This window comes from Martes martes (assembly GCF_963455335.1).
Source record: "Martes martes genome assembly, chromosome: 2".
Classification (NCBI taxonomy): domain Eukaryota; kingdom Metazoa; phylum Chordata; class Mammalia; order Carnivora; family Mustelidae; genus Martes; species Martes martes.
The window spans coordinates 201,027,071-201,042,605 of NC_137889.1; the positions used below are offsets into that span (position 1 = coordinate 201,027,071).

Sequence of the window (15,535 nt, forward strand, 5' to 3'; positions counted from 1 at the left end):
CCTCTCCCACTCCCCCTGCTTCTGTTCCCCCTCTCTCTGTGTCTCCCTCTGCCAAATAAATAAAAAAATCTTTAAAAAAAATCCTGATTCACAGAGACACACAGATATTATCAGTAAATAACTGACTGACCTTGAACTCAGAAAACCTAAGCAAGCAGGAACAAACTTGATTCAGAAGTCTGCACAAAAACAAGTCAACTAGGCAGCACCTTTGAAACATGTTATTAATTTCCAAGTGTTAAAATTTGGTATTTGAAACATTTGAGTGAATACATTATTTTAAAATTACAGTTTAATTAGTTGTATTTAGTTTTTGAAATATATTCTAAATATTTACAGAACTCTTAAGGCTTATTTACAGGAACCTTGTAGGAAAGTGTAAAAATCCTGCTTAATGGGAATGTTTTTAGTATTGGAATATTTTACTTCTACCAAAGTCAGGCCATTGTGAGGGAAGGGGGCATCTAATAATTAGAAATGTCTTAACTAAAAATTGTTTCCCTGTATCTTTCTTCCACTGAACCTAGATCAAGACATTTTCTTTAAAAGAATACAGAATAAAAACTAGTATAACTTTACACTACTTTAAATATCACTCCACTACACCTTTCCTAAAAAATCGCCAATTCTTTATATGCTATAGGACATATATGTTCATTTGAACAACTCAAGTTAACCCAAGGTACAGTACCTAGAATTAGGCATAAATGAACTAGTGTCTTCTTCATTTTAAACTGTATTTCTCTTAATAAAGACTGAAATTGCACTTGGGGAAATATTAATTATAACCCAAAGAAGAACCAAGATACAACTAAAATTTCCTGGACTTTTTCATTCTTAAACCAGTCCTGCATTCCATAGATGCTTAAAAACAATAAGTGGAAAAAAATGACCGTACAATAAACGTATTATACAGACTTGGGAACAAGGAAAAATATAAAGAAAATTTAAAGTTACTTGCAACCAAATATCCCCACTAAGTCAATATATTTCCCACTGACTTTTCCCCATGCATTTGCATACAAATATTTTTATACAATTATAATACTCCATAATTTTATATTTTGGTTTATTAATACTCTATCAGGGATAAGGACTTATAAAATTAAATATTATTTAAATTTAATATTTATGATTGTATTATAGTCCACAATACAGATTCACCATAATTTAACATTCTGTGGTAGACATTTAAATTACTTCTTGATTTGAGCTATTATATTTTTTCATTTTTTTTTTCAGTGTTCCAGAATTCAATGCTTAGAACCACACCCAGTGCTCCATGCCATACACGCCCTCCATAATACCCACCACCAGGCTCACCCATCCCCCCCAACCCCCCAAAACCCTCAGTTTGTTTCTCAGAGTCCACTGTCTCTCATGGTTTGTCTCCCCCTCTGATTTCCCCCAACCTACTTTTCCTTTCCATCTCCCAATGTCTTCCATGTCATTTCTTATGCTCCACAAGTAAGTGAAACCGTATGATAATTGACTCTCTCTGCTTGACTTATTTCACTCAACATAATCTCTTCCAGTCCCATCCATGTTGATACAAAAGTTGGGTATTCATCCTTTCTGATGGAGGCATAATACTCCATAGTATATATGGACCATATCTTCTTTATGTTGTTGATTTTAGCCATTCTGACAGGTGTGAGGTGATATCTCATTGTAGTTTTAACTTGTATTTCCCTGATAAGTGACGATGAGTATCTCTTCATAAGCCTATTGGCCATCTGTATGTCTTCTTTGAGAAATATCTGTTCATGTCTCCTACCCATCTTTTAATTGGATTATTTGGTTTTTAGGTGTGGAGTTGTGTAAGTTCTTTATATATTTGGATACTAACCCTTTATTTGATATGTCATTTGCAAATACTTCTCCTCATTCTGTAGTTTGCCTTTTAGTTCTGTTAATTATTTCCTTAGCTGTGCAAAAAATTTTACTTTGATATAGTCCTAAAAGTTTATTTTTGTTTTTGTTTCCCTTGACTCAGGAGACCTATCTAAAAAAAAGTTGCTACTGCTGATGTCAGAGAAATTACTGATTAAGGACACTTTGAAATTTCATTCTTTTTTCCCCAGAAGATTAAATATCCCTGCCATTTTTGGTTTTCATAAATGTTATGTATACATATTGGTCTTCTCTGAAAAAATCAAAATTCTCAATAGGACAGAACCAATAATAAAAATAATACATGCGGGGCACCTGGGTGGCTCAGTGGGTTAAAGCCTCTGCCTTCAGCTCGGGTCATGATCCCAGGGTCCTGGGATCAAGCCCCACATCGGGCTCTCTGTTCGGCGGGGAGCCTGCTTCCTCTTCTCTCTGCCTGCCTCTCTGCCCACTTGTGATCTCTGTGTGTCAAATAAATAAATAAAATCTTAAAAAATAATAATAATAATACATGCTGCCCATTACTGAGGATCTACTTTGTATCCAGACTTGTGATAGGTACTTGATACATATTAGTCCTAAAATCTGCAAAAACTCTGCAAAGGGGTGAATATGGAAACACACTGTCCAGATTCCTCATCAATCTTTCAGGAATTGCTCTAGCTTCAGAGAGCTACATCACCCAAGGTCAAGTACTTCTAGGAGTGATGTACACCGATTTATAGATCAAAAGCAAAACATAAAAGTTTAGGGATTTTGGTCCCTCCTGGGTTAACTCTGACAGGCCATTCCAGCTCCAAAACTACAGGTAGGGTCAGCTGAGGCTATCAGGCCTGCTACACACCTCTGTTCTCTGCCCAATTTCTTCCCTGTTCCCTTCCATAAGCGAACACCAAATTACCTTATCTTTTTGAAAAATAAGGGTGTTTGTTCATCTTCAGTATCCTAGGAACTTCTTCTACACTGCAACATTCACAACAGATTACCCATGCCAGTTCTGCAGGCATACTTTCACAAGATTTTTTAGTACCATGGGATATCATTATCTTGATTTGGAAACCTAACTAGTTCAGGCAGTTTAGTGACTCTCTTGCCTTACCAATTTCCTCGTCACCTGGTCTTAGTCTTTCCACTTTGAAGACAATTCTCTATAGAGATCATAAAAGCAAAATAGAAGGGGTACAGCTGTTCTATACCTTGATCCTCAATTAGTGATTACACAATCCACAATGGGTATATCCCTTTCTTTAAGTGCATGGTATTTAACATACCCTTCTTAGCATTTTCACCAAGCCTCTGCTTTTTCTTAGTTTCTTGGCAAAGATCACAGGTTCAGTCAACTTCTTGTTAAAATACATGTTTGGTTACTGACTTTTCTTCATTTAAAATGAATCCTGAACAATTATTTAGTTTCTTAAGTCTTCCACTCATGCCTTCAATAGTTGAAGGGACAGTGCCCTCTTCTCAAGCACAAATACCAATCTTTCTAATTGGTATAATTAATGATTGTATCACCTCACTTTTGACTTTACAACTTCCCAATCTTCTAGAAGTATCAGGTTTTTAATATCTGTGGTCTCAAAAAGTTCAGAAAAATAAATAAGGTTTCCTAAACAAAATATATACTTATAACTAATACTCCCTTCCTTGGCCCTGAGGTCATACTCTTGAATTTCATCATTTCAGCTTCACCAATAGTTTGCTTTTTGGTTTTTGTTTTTTTCATATTTACTTATTTATTAGAGAGAGAGAGAGAGAGCGCGCGAGCACACACATCAGAGGGAGGAGGACACGGGAAGAGGGAGAGTGTGTCCTAAGCAGACTTCAAGCTGAATGCGGAGCTAGACACAAGGCTTCATCTCACAACCCTGGTATCATGACCTGAGCTGAAACCAAGAGCTGGATGCTTAACCAAATGAGCCACCCAGGTGCCGCCTCACCAAAAGCTAAAGAATCAAAGAGACAGTTGAGCACTAAGGAACCAAAGAAAGTTCCTTCTTTACACTTAGAATTAAGCAAGAGCAAGATATGCTTCTTGCAGGGTAAGAACTTTCAGTTACTCTGCCTTAAGAAAATTTCCAGCACTAGGGGAGGTAGCTGTAGTCTCCTACACCTTGTCTTGTTTTTGTGTTTATTTTATACTATATTTATAAAACATTTATAGTACAGTAAGAAATAATTATCCATATTCTACTCATACTATCTTATCAATACTATTTCTTAATTTCCCCTCTTACACATAACCACACACACTCCACTGTTTCCATTTTCTGCCTCAAATTTATCTACAGGTGACATTTTGACATACAGAGATGTCTTCCTCATTCCTTCTATTATATGTTAGTTCTGGATAAAACATACTGGTTTATAATTACTTTCCATTCACTAATCCAAACTATCAATCCTTGGTTAATATGTAAAATCTTATGATTTGTCTCTATTTCATTTCATTATTTCTATTCCATATCGAGTACACAGATGCTATAAGCATTAATCCTCATGCTATTTTAGTCTAAGAATTCTTCTTTATACCTTTGTGAAAGTCTTATTTTATAGAAAGTCAAATGGGCATAGTGAGATCATATATCGTAAAGATTGCTAGAATCAAAAAACAAAGACCCCACCCTTCTTACATGATTTGAGGCAGATTATTAGGCTGAATGTTTCAAATACAAGAAGAACATGTCCAAAATAGCCTTCAAACAGAACAATGAGATAACCCAATTTCTTACTAGCTTATGATCCGGAAATAATTGTATGGGCTGAGATGTGATTAAATCAATGGTAGAGAAAGGACAATGAACGCCAACTATGAGCAAAACAATACGCCCCTCCCTGACGTCACGTACAAGCCAAAACAAACTTGAAAGGTACATAGTCAAGAAATGCGTATAACCACACAAAAGCAAACTCTGACCCTTTCTGGATCATATTCCAGCACGCTTAAGCCTAAACCAAACAGAAGTGTTTATTGTATATTTAGGGTAAGACACTATAAAATGTGTTCTTGGGTCCCTTTAGATAATCATGGGAATGCCAGAAAAGAACTTGCTAAAAAAAGTAAGCTTAGACACTGGGATGAATTGGGAAGAAAAGTAGATATGCACTATCCTACCAATCTTTGTACAGCTCTTTGAACAACTGAAACCATTTTTACGTTCTTGATTTTAGCCCCAGAAGAAATTAGGTGAAAGTTATTACTATCTATATTGTGTCCCTTGTGGCATAAAAGAGTAATTTTATGTTCCAGATTAAATTTATGGGACAGTGAACAAAAGAAACTAGAAATCACAATCTGTTGTTTTTTTTTTTTTTTAAATCACACAGACAAATTCCAAATGCAACCACCATCGATGACACAGGATATCAGTATCTGAGAAACCAGTGAGATGGAATTATCACATTAGGTCATTTTGGAATGATACCGTAATTTCTGGATGCCCTCTTTTCAAGTACAGAATTACTCTAATAACAGGAAGGAAAAGCAAAGACTTGGCCTCACCTGGTTAATCTAAGACTGGAAGCAGGTTAGAAAGCAGAGACAACAAAGCAAGGAATGAGCACCATGACAACCTAGTTCTAAGTCCTGTTGGAGGGCGCCTGGGTGGCTCAGTGGGTTAAAGCCTCTGCCTTTGGCTAAGTCCCGTTGGAAGGCACTGCCTCTCCACAGGGTAATGGTCACCTGTTCTAACACTATCTCATCTTTCCCTTTCTCACTGATGTGAAACAAAGCATGATCAGATCAGAACTATTAACTTCAGGAACAGCAAGTAAGTCTAGTATCTAGGTCTTGCTTCATCTCCATTTTTCTCCATTTTCAATTTCTTCAAATTGTGCATCTGAATCCAAGCCCACTTCTGCTAACCACTAAGTCTATAGGACAAAATATAGCAAAAAGAAATTTAAATTTCTGAGTCTAAAATACTTATCTATAGTAAGTCTTTCCACACACACACAACAACAACAAAACACAAATGTAATTTATAAAATACTTTGCACTTAAGATAATAATAGCTACTGAGATAAAGGACAAAGCAAAAGCTGACTTCTAGCATTTTATGAACTGAAACTTCTATTTTCTGGTATCTCCATGCATCTAACTACCCAAAAAATGTTTGTAATGATGACCAAAAGGTCCTGCCAAATCTTGAAGTACCTTCTGAAACCCTGAAGATTAAACTACAATGAATATGATGCAAGGACTATTTTACTGTACTCTAGCTCTCTGAAAATTGGTCATCTGTGTCTCACGCTTTACTAATTCCCTATTCTTTGATCACAATGGATAAGAAATTTTTATTACAGTATTTTGCTAAAAACAGTGATTATTATAGTTTCTACTTATGGTTACTTACTCTGTATCACTGTTTTCCATGACAGGAAAAACTCATCAATCTAGAGTAGGAATTTTGAGATACTCTGGTTTTAGAAGAATGAGACTGAGAATGAGACTTGAAGTACTCTTCCTACAGCTGTCTTTTGACTTTGTCAGTTTTGTTAACTACATAAAGAAATTATCTTAGATGGTAACCCAAATAAATACAAATGAGGAAGTAAGCCCAGAACGGGAAGTGACTCATTCAAGATTATATAGCTACATAAGTAGGAGAACCACCTGGCTTCACAATTCTTTTCTTTGCACTGTATTATCTCTCCAATCTGAAGAACAGAATAGAATAAAGGCATGGTAGTATACTTTGTGTTAAATTTCAAATAGTTTGGCATTGGACAGTTAGCTCATACAACATCAACAAGTATGTGATACTGCTCACAAAAGAATAAGGTATTATACTCAAAGTATTCATCTGTTACTGGATCCATGTTACTAATCAGGCAAAAAGAGTTGACATATGAAAGAAAACCAAATGATGCACCAAAGTATTTCCTGTGTGCACCTCTTAACTAATTCACAGCATTTTTAGCAATTCAAGCTTCGATTTTCAAATACTTTGTTTAAAGTTTCCTAGATAATAGTTAAAACTGTTAGTTCAAAATCTTAACTACCTCTAGTAAATTATCAAGGCATTTTAGATTTTCCTCTCAATCTGTGATGGGAATGATAAAAACTCTATTATCTTCCTTTGGGAAGACACAGTGGCAAATGGAAAAAGAACCTGATGTTTTATCTCAATATTACCAGTACTCTTTTTCCAATTATGGTGTTTCAAGGAAATGTGCTTATGAGTATAGGTAACAAACATCAAATTCAAAGCAGTTTTTCCAAATGAGGTAAACTTTTAAAAAGTACAAGTAATACTGGAAGCTCAATAAGAAACCTAAAAATTCAGTTTAGCACCATGGTTAAAAGGACTGACTATGAAGCCACACTACTTTCTGTACATTGGTCTCCTCATGTATAAAAATGAGAATACAGCTGTAACCCTAGCTCTGAGGGTTGCTTTAAAAATTCAGTGAGAGAATCCATAAAAGGCCTAACAGTATATAAAAGTAATATCTATTGTTATTGTGAAATTCATTAAAAAAAATCATCAACCAACTACAAGAATTCAGTATATTCTAACCTCAAATACTTCAGGCCTATCCACTAATTATTAGCCAAAATGACAATATCTCTATTAAAAATTCACAGAATAAATAAAAATTCACAGAAAAGACAGGAAAATAGGTACAAATAAACGAGAAAAAGTAGGCCAAGTATCTCTTCAATTCACTTATTTGTTTGCTTAACATAATATGCTAGTAATATGCCTGTATCAATAAAAACATGTAATTTCTTTTGTTATAACTGGTATTAAAAAGGGGGAAATATTGGAAAATAATACATGCTTATCCTATACATAGATGATTCCCTGTCAGTGTCAAACCCAAATTATTAACCATGGGATTCCACCTCTATCAGATTTTATGCATTTCAGTCTTCTATTGAAGAGTCCTTTGTATGTTCCACTATAAAATTGGCAGCCTTTCTGAGGCAAAAAATAGGCTTCTCTCTTTTCCTCAAGATGATAACTAAATATGTCTGTTATCAATGAGCTACTCAGCCAGCACTCAAAGGAGACAGATTCCTGAGAGTGTTGTGGCTCTACACCCTCAAGTAGGAAATGCAGTTTCCTAAGCCCAAAGCAACAAGATAACAAAGGTTTCCACAAGATCATTTATGTATTTCAATGAGCAGATTCATAACATTCTCAACTTTCACTTACTTTAATCAAATACATCAACAGCACTGAAAAAACACAAATCATGTTTTCTCTATGTTTGATAATGGCTGCTTTCCACTGTCCTGTCTCAGTCAATTCTTTAACTCTCCAGCTCCACAAGCTGTGTCTCTCTTCCACCCTCCCTCATCTATGCAATCTCATATATATATTGTTTTATTTTTATTTTCTTATGTGATTACCTTTTCCTACTAGACCAGAGCTCTGAGTGGGATTAGGAACTATGTCTTGTCTATCTTTATGTCTATTTTGACTAGCATAGCACCTGTCACAAAGCAAATAAATGCTCAGCAAACACTTAGTGAATAAATGATTAAATAATGAAATGTTAATTGAAAGGATGAAAAAGGTTAACAAAATTAATGATTCTGAAAAAGCCAACTACCAAAACAAAACTCACAGAAAGAAACTCAGATCACTCATTCCAAATCCTAAAAAGCACTACACTTTTTTTTTTTTTAAAACACCCGAACTAGTATTTTACTTCATGAAAATATATTTGGAAATATGATAACACAACATATTCAAGTATATATCTCTCAAAAATTTTAGTGTAATTCGGCAATAAAGCATAAAGTATAACAAACATTATTTCCAATACATTCTAAGAAATATAACATTACCAACAGTTTAAATTTTTACATCTCTTGCTTTCTAGCTAGCTTACTTTTAATCTGTGTGTTAAAGAAGTAAGTACACACTGTTATGCTTTGTTTTCTTAACTCACTTTTCTGTTTTGAAGAATATTGCACAACCGTCCACATGCTTTCTCTCCTGCTCAGACATGATTTTGGCACGTGACTTTGGAGAAAAAAATCCATCATATCCACGCTCCTTCAATGCTGGCAGAAAGAGAGTGAAGTATTGCTCTGTTTCCACTTCCTGAGGTGAAAGAAAAGTTGTCATCGACATGACAGAGGAGAACTTTAATTAAGACATAATTTTTAGCAGTTTAAGTAAGCTGTGACTAAGTTAAAATAATTCACATAACAAATACTATCTATCCTACCTTACCACTAGCAGCAGTCATTTGATAATGGCAGCTTTTAAACCTGAAAGAACCTGAACGGTTGCATGATTTTCTCTTGCTTACTAGCTAGTTGGTCCCATATCTCTTTAGTTCCAATTTAGAGTTCATTCTACTATACAATAATTCCTTAAAACTGGTAAAATTGGACATACTATAGATTAAGCAGTAAGGAATAGTAAGTTCAATTTAGAGGGGTAATTTTAAAAATTATTTCTCTTTCTCAATTGCAATGGAAAGGAATGATACCCAAGAGAAGTCTAAGATCAATCAACAAAAAGTTCAACTTTAAAGAATTTAAGGTACCTGAACACCAATCACCCAACAGTCTCTGTTAATCCAGTATTTTTAAGTTAGATTATTTTATTCTTTGACCCATAAAATGTTTTTAATCTTTCCAAATGAAATAATTAAATGTTAAGATAATGATTTATGTATGATGATGCTCATAACATGATTTTATAATGGTAAAAACTAATAAATAGCCTAAACAATCACCAGTAGGGAAAATGTTGAATCAATAAATATATTCATATAATGAATCGGCTTGGAAGAATTTTAGTAATATGGAAATAAAATTTATTTACAGATCTATTTTCAAAGTAAAGTTGAGATCACACTATTGCACTTAATGTACTTTCCATGCAATAGTGTGATCTCAACTTTACTTTGAAAATAGATCTGTAAATAAATTTTAAAAAGCATACAACAAATACTTCAGAAGTTTTAGGGTTTTCCTCCATTACTTTTTCAAAATATTCATTTTCTCTAGATGAACATTTTATACTATGGTATTACCTTTACAATAAAAAATACCTTTTCAATTGTGTTTTTATCCTTCAAACTATACTTAGAAGAATGTAAGGCCATCAGTACTACAAATACTAAATAAAAAAGAAGACAACTAACTTTGCCTCCCTCTCCCCCGCGATTCTGTCAGTTCTCCATGTCAGAAGAAAATTTAATTTTTGAAGATTTTTATTATTTCCCAGGAAGTCATATGAACCACAGACAACATATATTTTCAAGCTACTCTAGTACAAAAAATTATTTAAAAAGTAATACCTTTCTTCTCAGGCTGTGCTAAAAAGCAGCTATGAAATTATAACACTTAAAATTTTAAAATACCTTCATAAACATGTAATATGCTTTGAAAGTTGCTAAGAAAAAAGTTATTAAATACTACCTAGAAATCTTGGCTATTTATTAGTTGAGTGTTGAAGTGCTAAAACACATATTTCAACAGAAAGGTGTTTCTTCAGTTAAATTCATTATAATAAAGTGCTATAAAACAGAAAAGTCCATTTCAGAGACAGTTTTTAAAATAAACTGTCATGCAAAACTGCATGATTTATAGCACAATATTTGTAAGTATTTACAATGTTTATCATTAAGGAACAGTGGACAAATAATATTTTTTAAAGATTCCATCGTAAGTTAAATTCACATTCTTAAATGACACAACCTTCTGCAGTTTTCTCTTTCAACAATACCAGTGATCTATTCATAAGATGAACTGTTAACATGAAAAATAGATGAGATTATTTTCACTTAACAGTAAATGAGTTCAGGTGGATGGCTGTACTTAGCAAAACAGTTCAATCGTAGAAATGTCTTATCCGCTTACTAAAATTGCCCTTTTTAAGAGGAGAGAAAACAAGTCCTTTTGAGTTGCTTTGAACACAGACTCTCTCCCGGAAGCAAGATCTATTAAGTTCATCCTTAAGTTTCAGACAATTGAATTTCCTTTTTTTAAATTTTTTTTAAGACTTTATTTTTAAAGTAATCTCTACACCCAATGTGGATCTCAAACTCACAACCCCGAGATCAAGAGCTGCTTCCTCCACCAAATGAGCCAGCCAGGTGCCCTCAGACAATTAATGTCTACAGTGTTACCTGAAGACTAATGATATCTGCATCACAGTTAACAATTTCTTCCATAATTCCCTTTTTCCTGTATTCCCAGTTTAATGCCCAGGATGGGCAATAGCCGTATAGCTGCCGGGTGGCGTATTTATCACATAACACATTGTAACACATAACCGTGAATGATGCTAAGAAATGGGAGGAAAAAAAAAACAAAAGACAAAAGAGAGAAAATTAGGCAAGAATTCAAAGAGAAGTTATCATATGTATACCTGCACAAGCACATATGGCACACAAACCTATCCCAAATATCATCATTGTGAAAAGCCTCTGGCAAAATTCTGTTAAACTTTATCTACTAAGACTTCATTGAAGTCCATCACATAAAAGTTCTTTCACTAGAATTAGACTTATAGTTTGTATTTTAGATTTTTAGGAAATTTATTTTAATAAAAATTCAAATTCTAAGTCAGGATGCTAATATTTTGCACACAATTTTTTGAGCAAAGCTTTATTTAACTGGAACAAAAGTGAATTTAGTTTTGTTCATTAGAAGACTCTAACTTCATTTTTACTAACAAAATACCCATTATTTAATACTTTTGGGAGCCTCTTACTGCTCTTATCACTCTGAGCCAGAACACTGACTAACAAAGTTTAGTTGTAAGAGAATTCTTTTTGCCAAATCATATATTCATTTTTGAAACTGAATTCTCATTTTAAAATGCCCCTGAACTATAGAAGGACTGTGAACAAACTAACAGGAGAACACAGTTTATAGCCTTGCTACCAAAAAATGTGCTCTGAAGACCCAAAGCATCTGTTATCACCTAGGAACTAAAAAATACAGACTCTTTGGTACCACAAAGACCTACTAAGTCAGAACCTGCAAGCTAACAAAATCTCCAGGTTATTCATATGGACATTAATTTTAAAAGCCCTGATTTTTATCAGTAATTCTCTATCCAGGCTGCCCATTAGAACCACTCTGTACAGTGTTTTTTAAAAGTGCTCATTCCCAGGGCCCTGCTCAAGACTAAGTAAATTAGTATATTTAGGGTCTAGATATACATAAGGTTCCCAAATGATTATAGTGGGCAGCAATGGCTGTGAATCACATACTTGAACAAATGGTGAGGAATCCAAATAATGAAGTAATAATACTTGACTGAAGTTGGTTAGATTCAGATAATGGGGAAAGTATTAAGAGAAACTCAGTTCAATGGTCCCCTGGGGATCAAACTGGAAGCCATTTCATACACTGTTAGCTTTTTCACTATATGGTACTGATTCTTACAAAATAAATCCTAAGTATTATATACATCTTCCCACTCACCAGAAGTAAAAGCCCCTTTATTTAGCACTCAGATTCTACTGAGGAAAGTACAATACATCCCAAGGAAAATCCATACTCATTTTTCAATACGGAAAACCCAAGAACACATTACTTTGAGAATTCAACAACTGATGAGATCATGTTTCTGTTGTTCTTTTTCTTAACGAAAATGTACGTATGCAGTATTAGGAAAGTTTTTCTTCAAGATTATGTTCACTAGTACTCAAAAAAGGATTACTTTGAAGAATCAGAAAATAGTGTTTTTAAAATCGGAAAGGGAACAATTAATTATGCATTAGGGAAGGCTAAACAAAATAAATCCACCAAGTTAAGACTCTGCAGAAAACCTCAGGTATTCCTTTTACTCAGACCATCAATGTGCATCCTGTTAATACAAGTGTTGCTTGCAATGGACCAATGACCCAGTGCCTCCTAGAACAGGCTCATCCTGTGATTCTAAGAGTGTGGTAGTGTTAAAATTACTGCCCCTGGAAGACATAGAAATGTACTGCTTATGCTGTTATTTATCAGTGTTACTAAAACACAAAAGAACCATGAAGATGTTATATTTCCTACATTTCCCAATTTCAAAGCAAATAATTTTTTCTGAATCCTCTTACTTTAAAAAAGCACACATACAGAAGGGCTTTAGAAGTACATAATAAGTTCTATGATTTACCCTTTAAAAATTACTAATGTGTCAGTATTCAGTGACTGATCCAACCTCGGTATTAAAGCAGTAAAGTTTTCATTTGTTAATTTTAAAATGAAATTAGATATAATGAAAACTTACTCTTGAGATTAAAAAGAAAGCATCTGGAGCAATACTAATTCATAACTTAAAGCAGAACTCCTATACTAAAATGTCTAATAAGCAGTAAGAAGCACTATAAATTATGTCAAATCATTATTAGTCTCCACAAAGAGATAAAAGGTTTATATTTTCTACATTACCGCAGTTCTAGAAATGCTAAACTATATCCTTAAATTGCTTACTCACTCATGCTCTCCCATTTCTACACCACTGGCCTGGTACCATATTTTGTTTCCAATATAGCAAATACAGACTCAGTCTAAATTAATCTTTCAAAAGTGTTACCACTCTAACCACTGAAGAAAGATAAAGTACCCAAGTGGTTTAAAATTTTCAGAAAAAAATTATTTTTCATTTTTTCTATTTAACTATTTAACTCACCCAATACCCTGAATGAAGAGGCCACTTGGAAGGCTTCATTTATTTTCTTATTTGTAAGGCTATATTTACAAGGAATAATTGTAAAACCAAGAGCTACATCATTGTGAAAGATAAAGGAGATCCCTACACATGGCCTTAATGTGGGTTTTATACTTTCAAATCTACCTATCAGTACTTTTTGAAGCTCATCTACCTTGTGGACATAAAATGAAGGCTTGTTATACTTGTATCACAAAGCCCAAATGGCATTTCCAGTATTTCTGGGGGAAAAAAAAAAAAAAAAGAAGTCGTCAAGAAAAATATGAAAAACTATTTACCTGATGGCAGAATTTGGTCTCGTTCTTTTAATGTAATCCATGGCCTCGGAGGAAGCTGCTCTGGATGAACTGGTGGTGGGGGGGGAGAAAAATTTTTCTTAAACATAAGTTATTTTCACGTGCTTCTAAAATCAGTTATCATTTACTTTATAATGTCAAATCAACTTCTGTTTTCTCTTCAGCTATAGTGGCCCACAACTGACTTAAAAATCTAATACTGAAATACAAAGAAGATTTAGCAGCCAAAGAAGTTTGAGCAGACCTAAGCAGAAAACACATAATAAATATATGAAAAGAGCATTAGGAAACTCATTATTCACAGTTCCACTTACACAGTAGTTATGAGAAGTACCTTTTTAAAACCTTAAGTTCAGGGCACCTGGGTAGCTCAGTCAGTTAAACAAGCATCTGACTCTTTTTTTTTTTTTTTTAAGATTTTATTTATTTACTTGAGAGAGAGAGAGAGAGAGAGGGCATGAGAGGGGAGAGGGTCAGAGGGAGAAGCAGACTCCCTGCTGAGCAGGGAGCCCGATGTGGGACTCAACCCCAGAACCAGGATCATGACCTGAGCTGAAGGCAGTCGCTTAACCAACTGAGCCATCCAGGCGCCCAAGCGTCTGACTCTTGATTTCAGCTCCAGGTCTTGGGATGAGCCCAGCCATGGCTCTGCTCTCAGCAAGGAGTCTGCTTGGGATTCTCTCCCTCTCACTCTGGACTTCCCCTGCTCATACACACTGACTAAAGTAAAAATCTTAAAAAAGAAAGAAAGAAAACCCACAATCTTACGGAAGCACTTATGTCTTAATTACAAATGTAAATAGTATAATTTCCCTGCTGAGAAATCAAAGCTATGTGAGGTTCCGAAATACTAATGAACTGAAATACTCAAATACTGTTAAAATAGAAAAAAAGAGAGGAGGAGTAAGATGGTAGAGTAGGAGAACTAAATTTCATCTGGTCCTGGAAATTCAGATAGATACTTATCAAACCATTCTGAATACCTACAAACTCAACAGGAGATCAAAGAAAAGAATAGCAGCAACTCTAAGAACAGAAAAGCAACCACCTTCTAGAAGGTAGGTCGTGCAGAGAAGTGAATGCGAGGTGATATACGGGAAGATAGACTGTAGGGGAAGGAGCCTCGTCAGCTGGCTCACGGCAAGTGATAGAGCAGCAGAGCACAAAATCATATCGTTTAGAAGTCTGCTCCACTGAGGGACGTCGCTCAGTGGCTAAGTGGGGGTGGAATCCTTACTGGAACAGTGTGGTCTCAGGACCATCAGAGTCACAGAAAGACAGGGGCTGCCTGAGTGTGGCATAGCTCCCAGGTCTTGGGAGTGGGGAAGCCGGCTCAAAGATGGAGCTGAGGGGTGGGCTGTCAGCTCAGGGTTGCCATAAGTCATGATCCACGCTCCAGTCAGGCCACTACTCTTCAAGCAGGGACCCCACAAGCAGCAAATGCGGGGAGACTCTCCTTGTACTCCCGGAAGGAGCAGCATGGGAGGGCACTGCGGGAATCACCTGGGTCTAGAGACGGCAAATGGAGTTGTGTGCCAGAGACAGAAAGGCTCTGTCACAGGCCAGGTTGGCAGGGAGTGCCGCCAGAGACCAGGGAGACAGGAGTGATTGACTGCTTTTCGCTGAGGGCTCACTGAGGAGTGGGTTCCTGAATTCTCAACTCCTCCAGGGCCAGAGATTGGGAGTCTGGCATCTTCATTTCCG

The 15,535-nt window shown here is 35.3% G+C and overlaps 1 protein-coding gene across 3 annotated transcripts in view; it reads right to left on the reverse strand.

The window, feature by feature from the left end:
* Nucleotides 1–15,535, reverse strand: part of CNOT6L (CCR4-NOT transcription complex subunit 6 like) — a 111,590-nt gene that overhangs the window by 16,348 nt on the left and 79,707 nt on the right. For all 3 annotated transcript variants that reach the window (XM_080831192.1, XM_080831191.1, XM_080831193.1), the window contains exons 6-8: nucleotides 13,814–13,882; nucleotides 10,996–11,153; nucleotides 8,800–8,954 (exon numbers count right to left, since the gene is read on the reverse strand). In XM_080831192.1, the coding sequence (XP_080687318.1) occupies nucleotides 8,800–8,954; nucleotides 10,996–11,153; nucleotides 13,814–13,882 (382 nt within the window). The remainder of the gene's footprint in view (nucleotides 1–8,799; nucleotides 8,955–10,995; nucleotides 11,154–13,813; nucleotides 13,883–15,535) is intronic.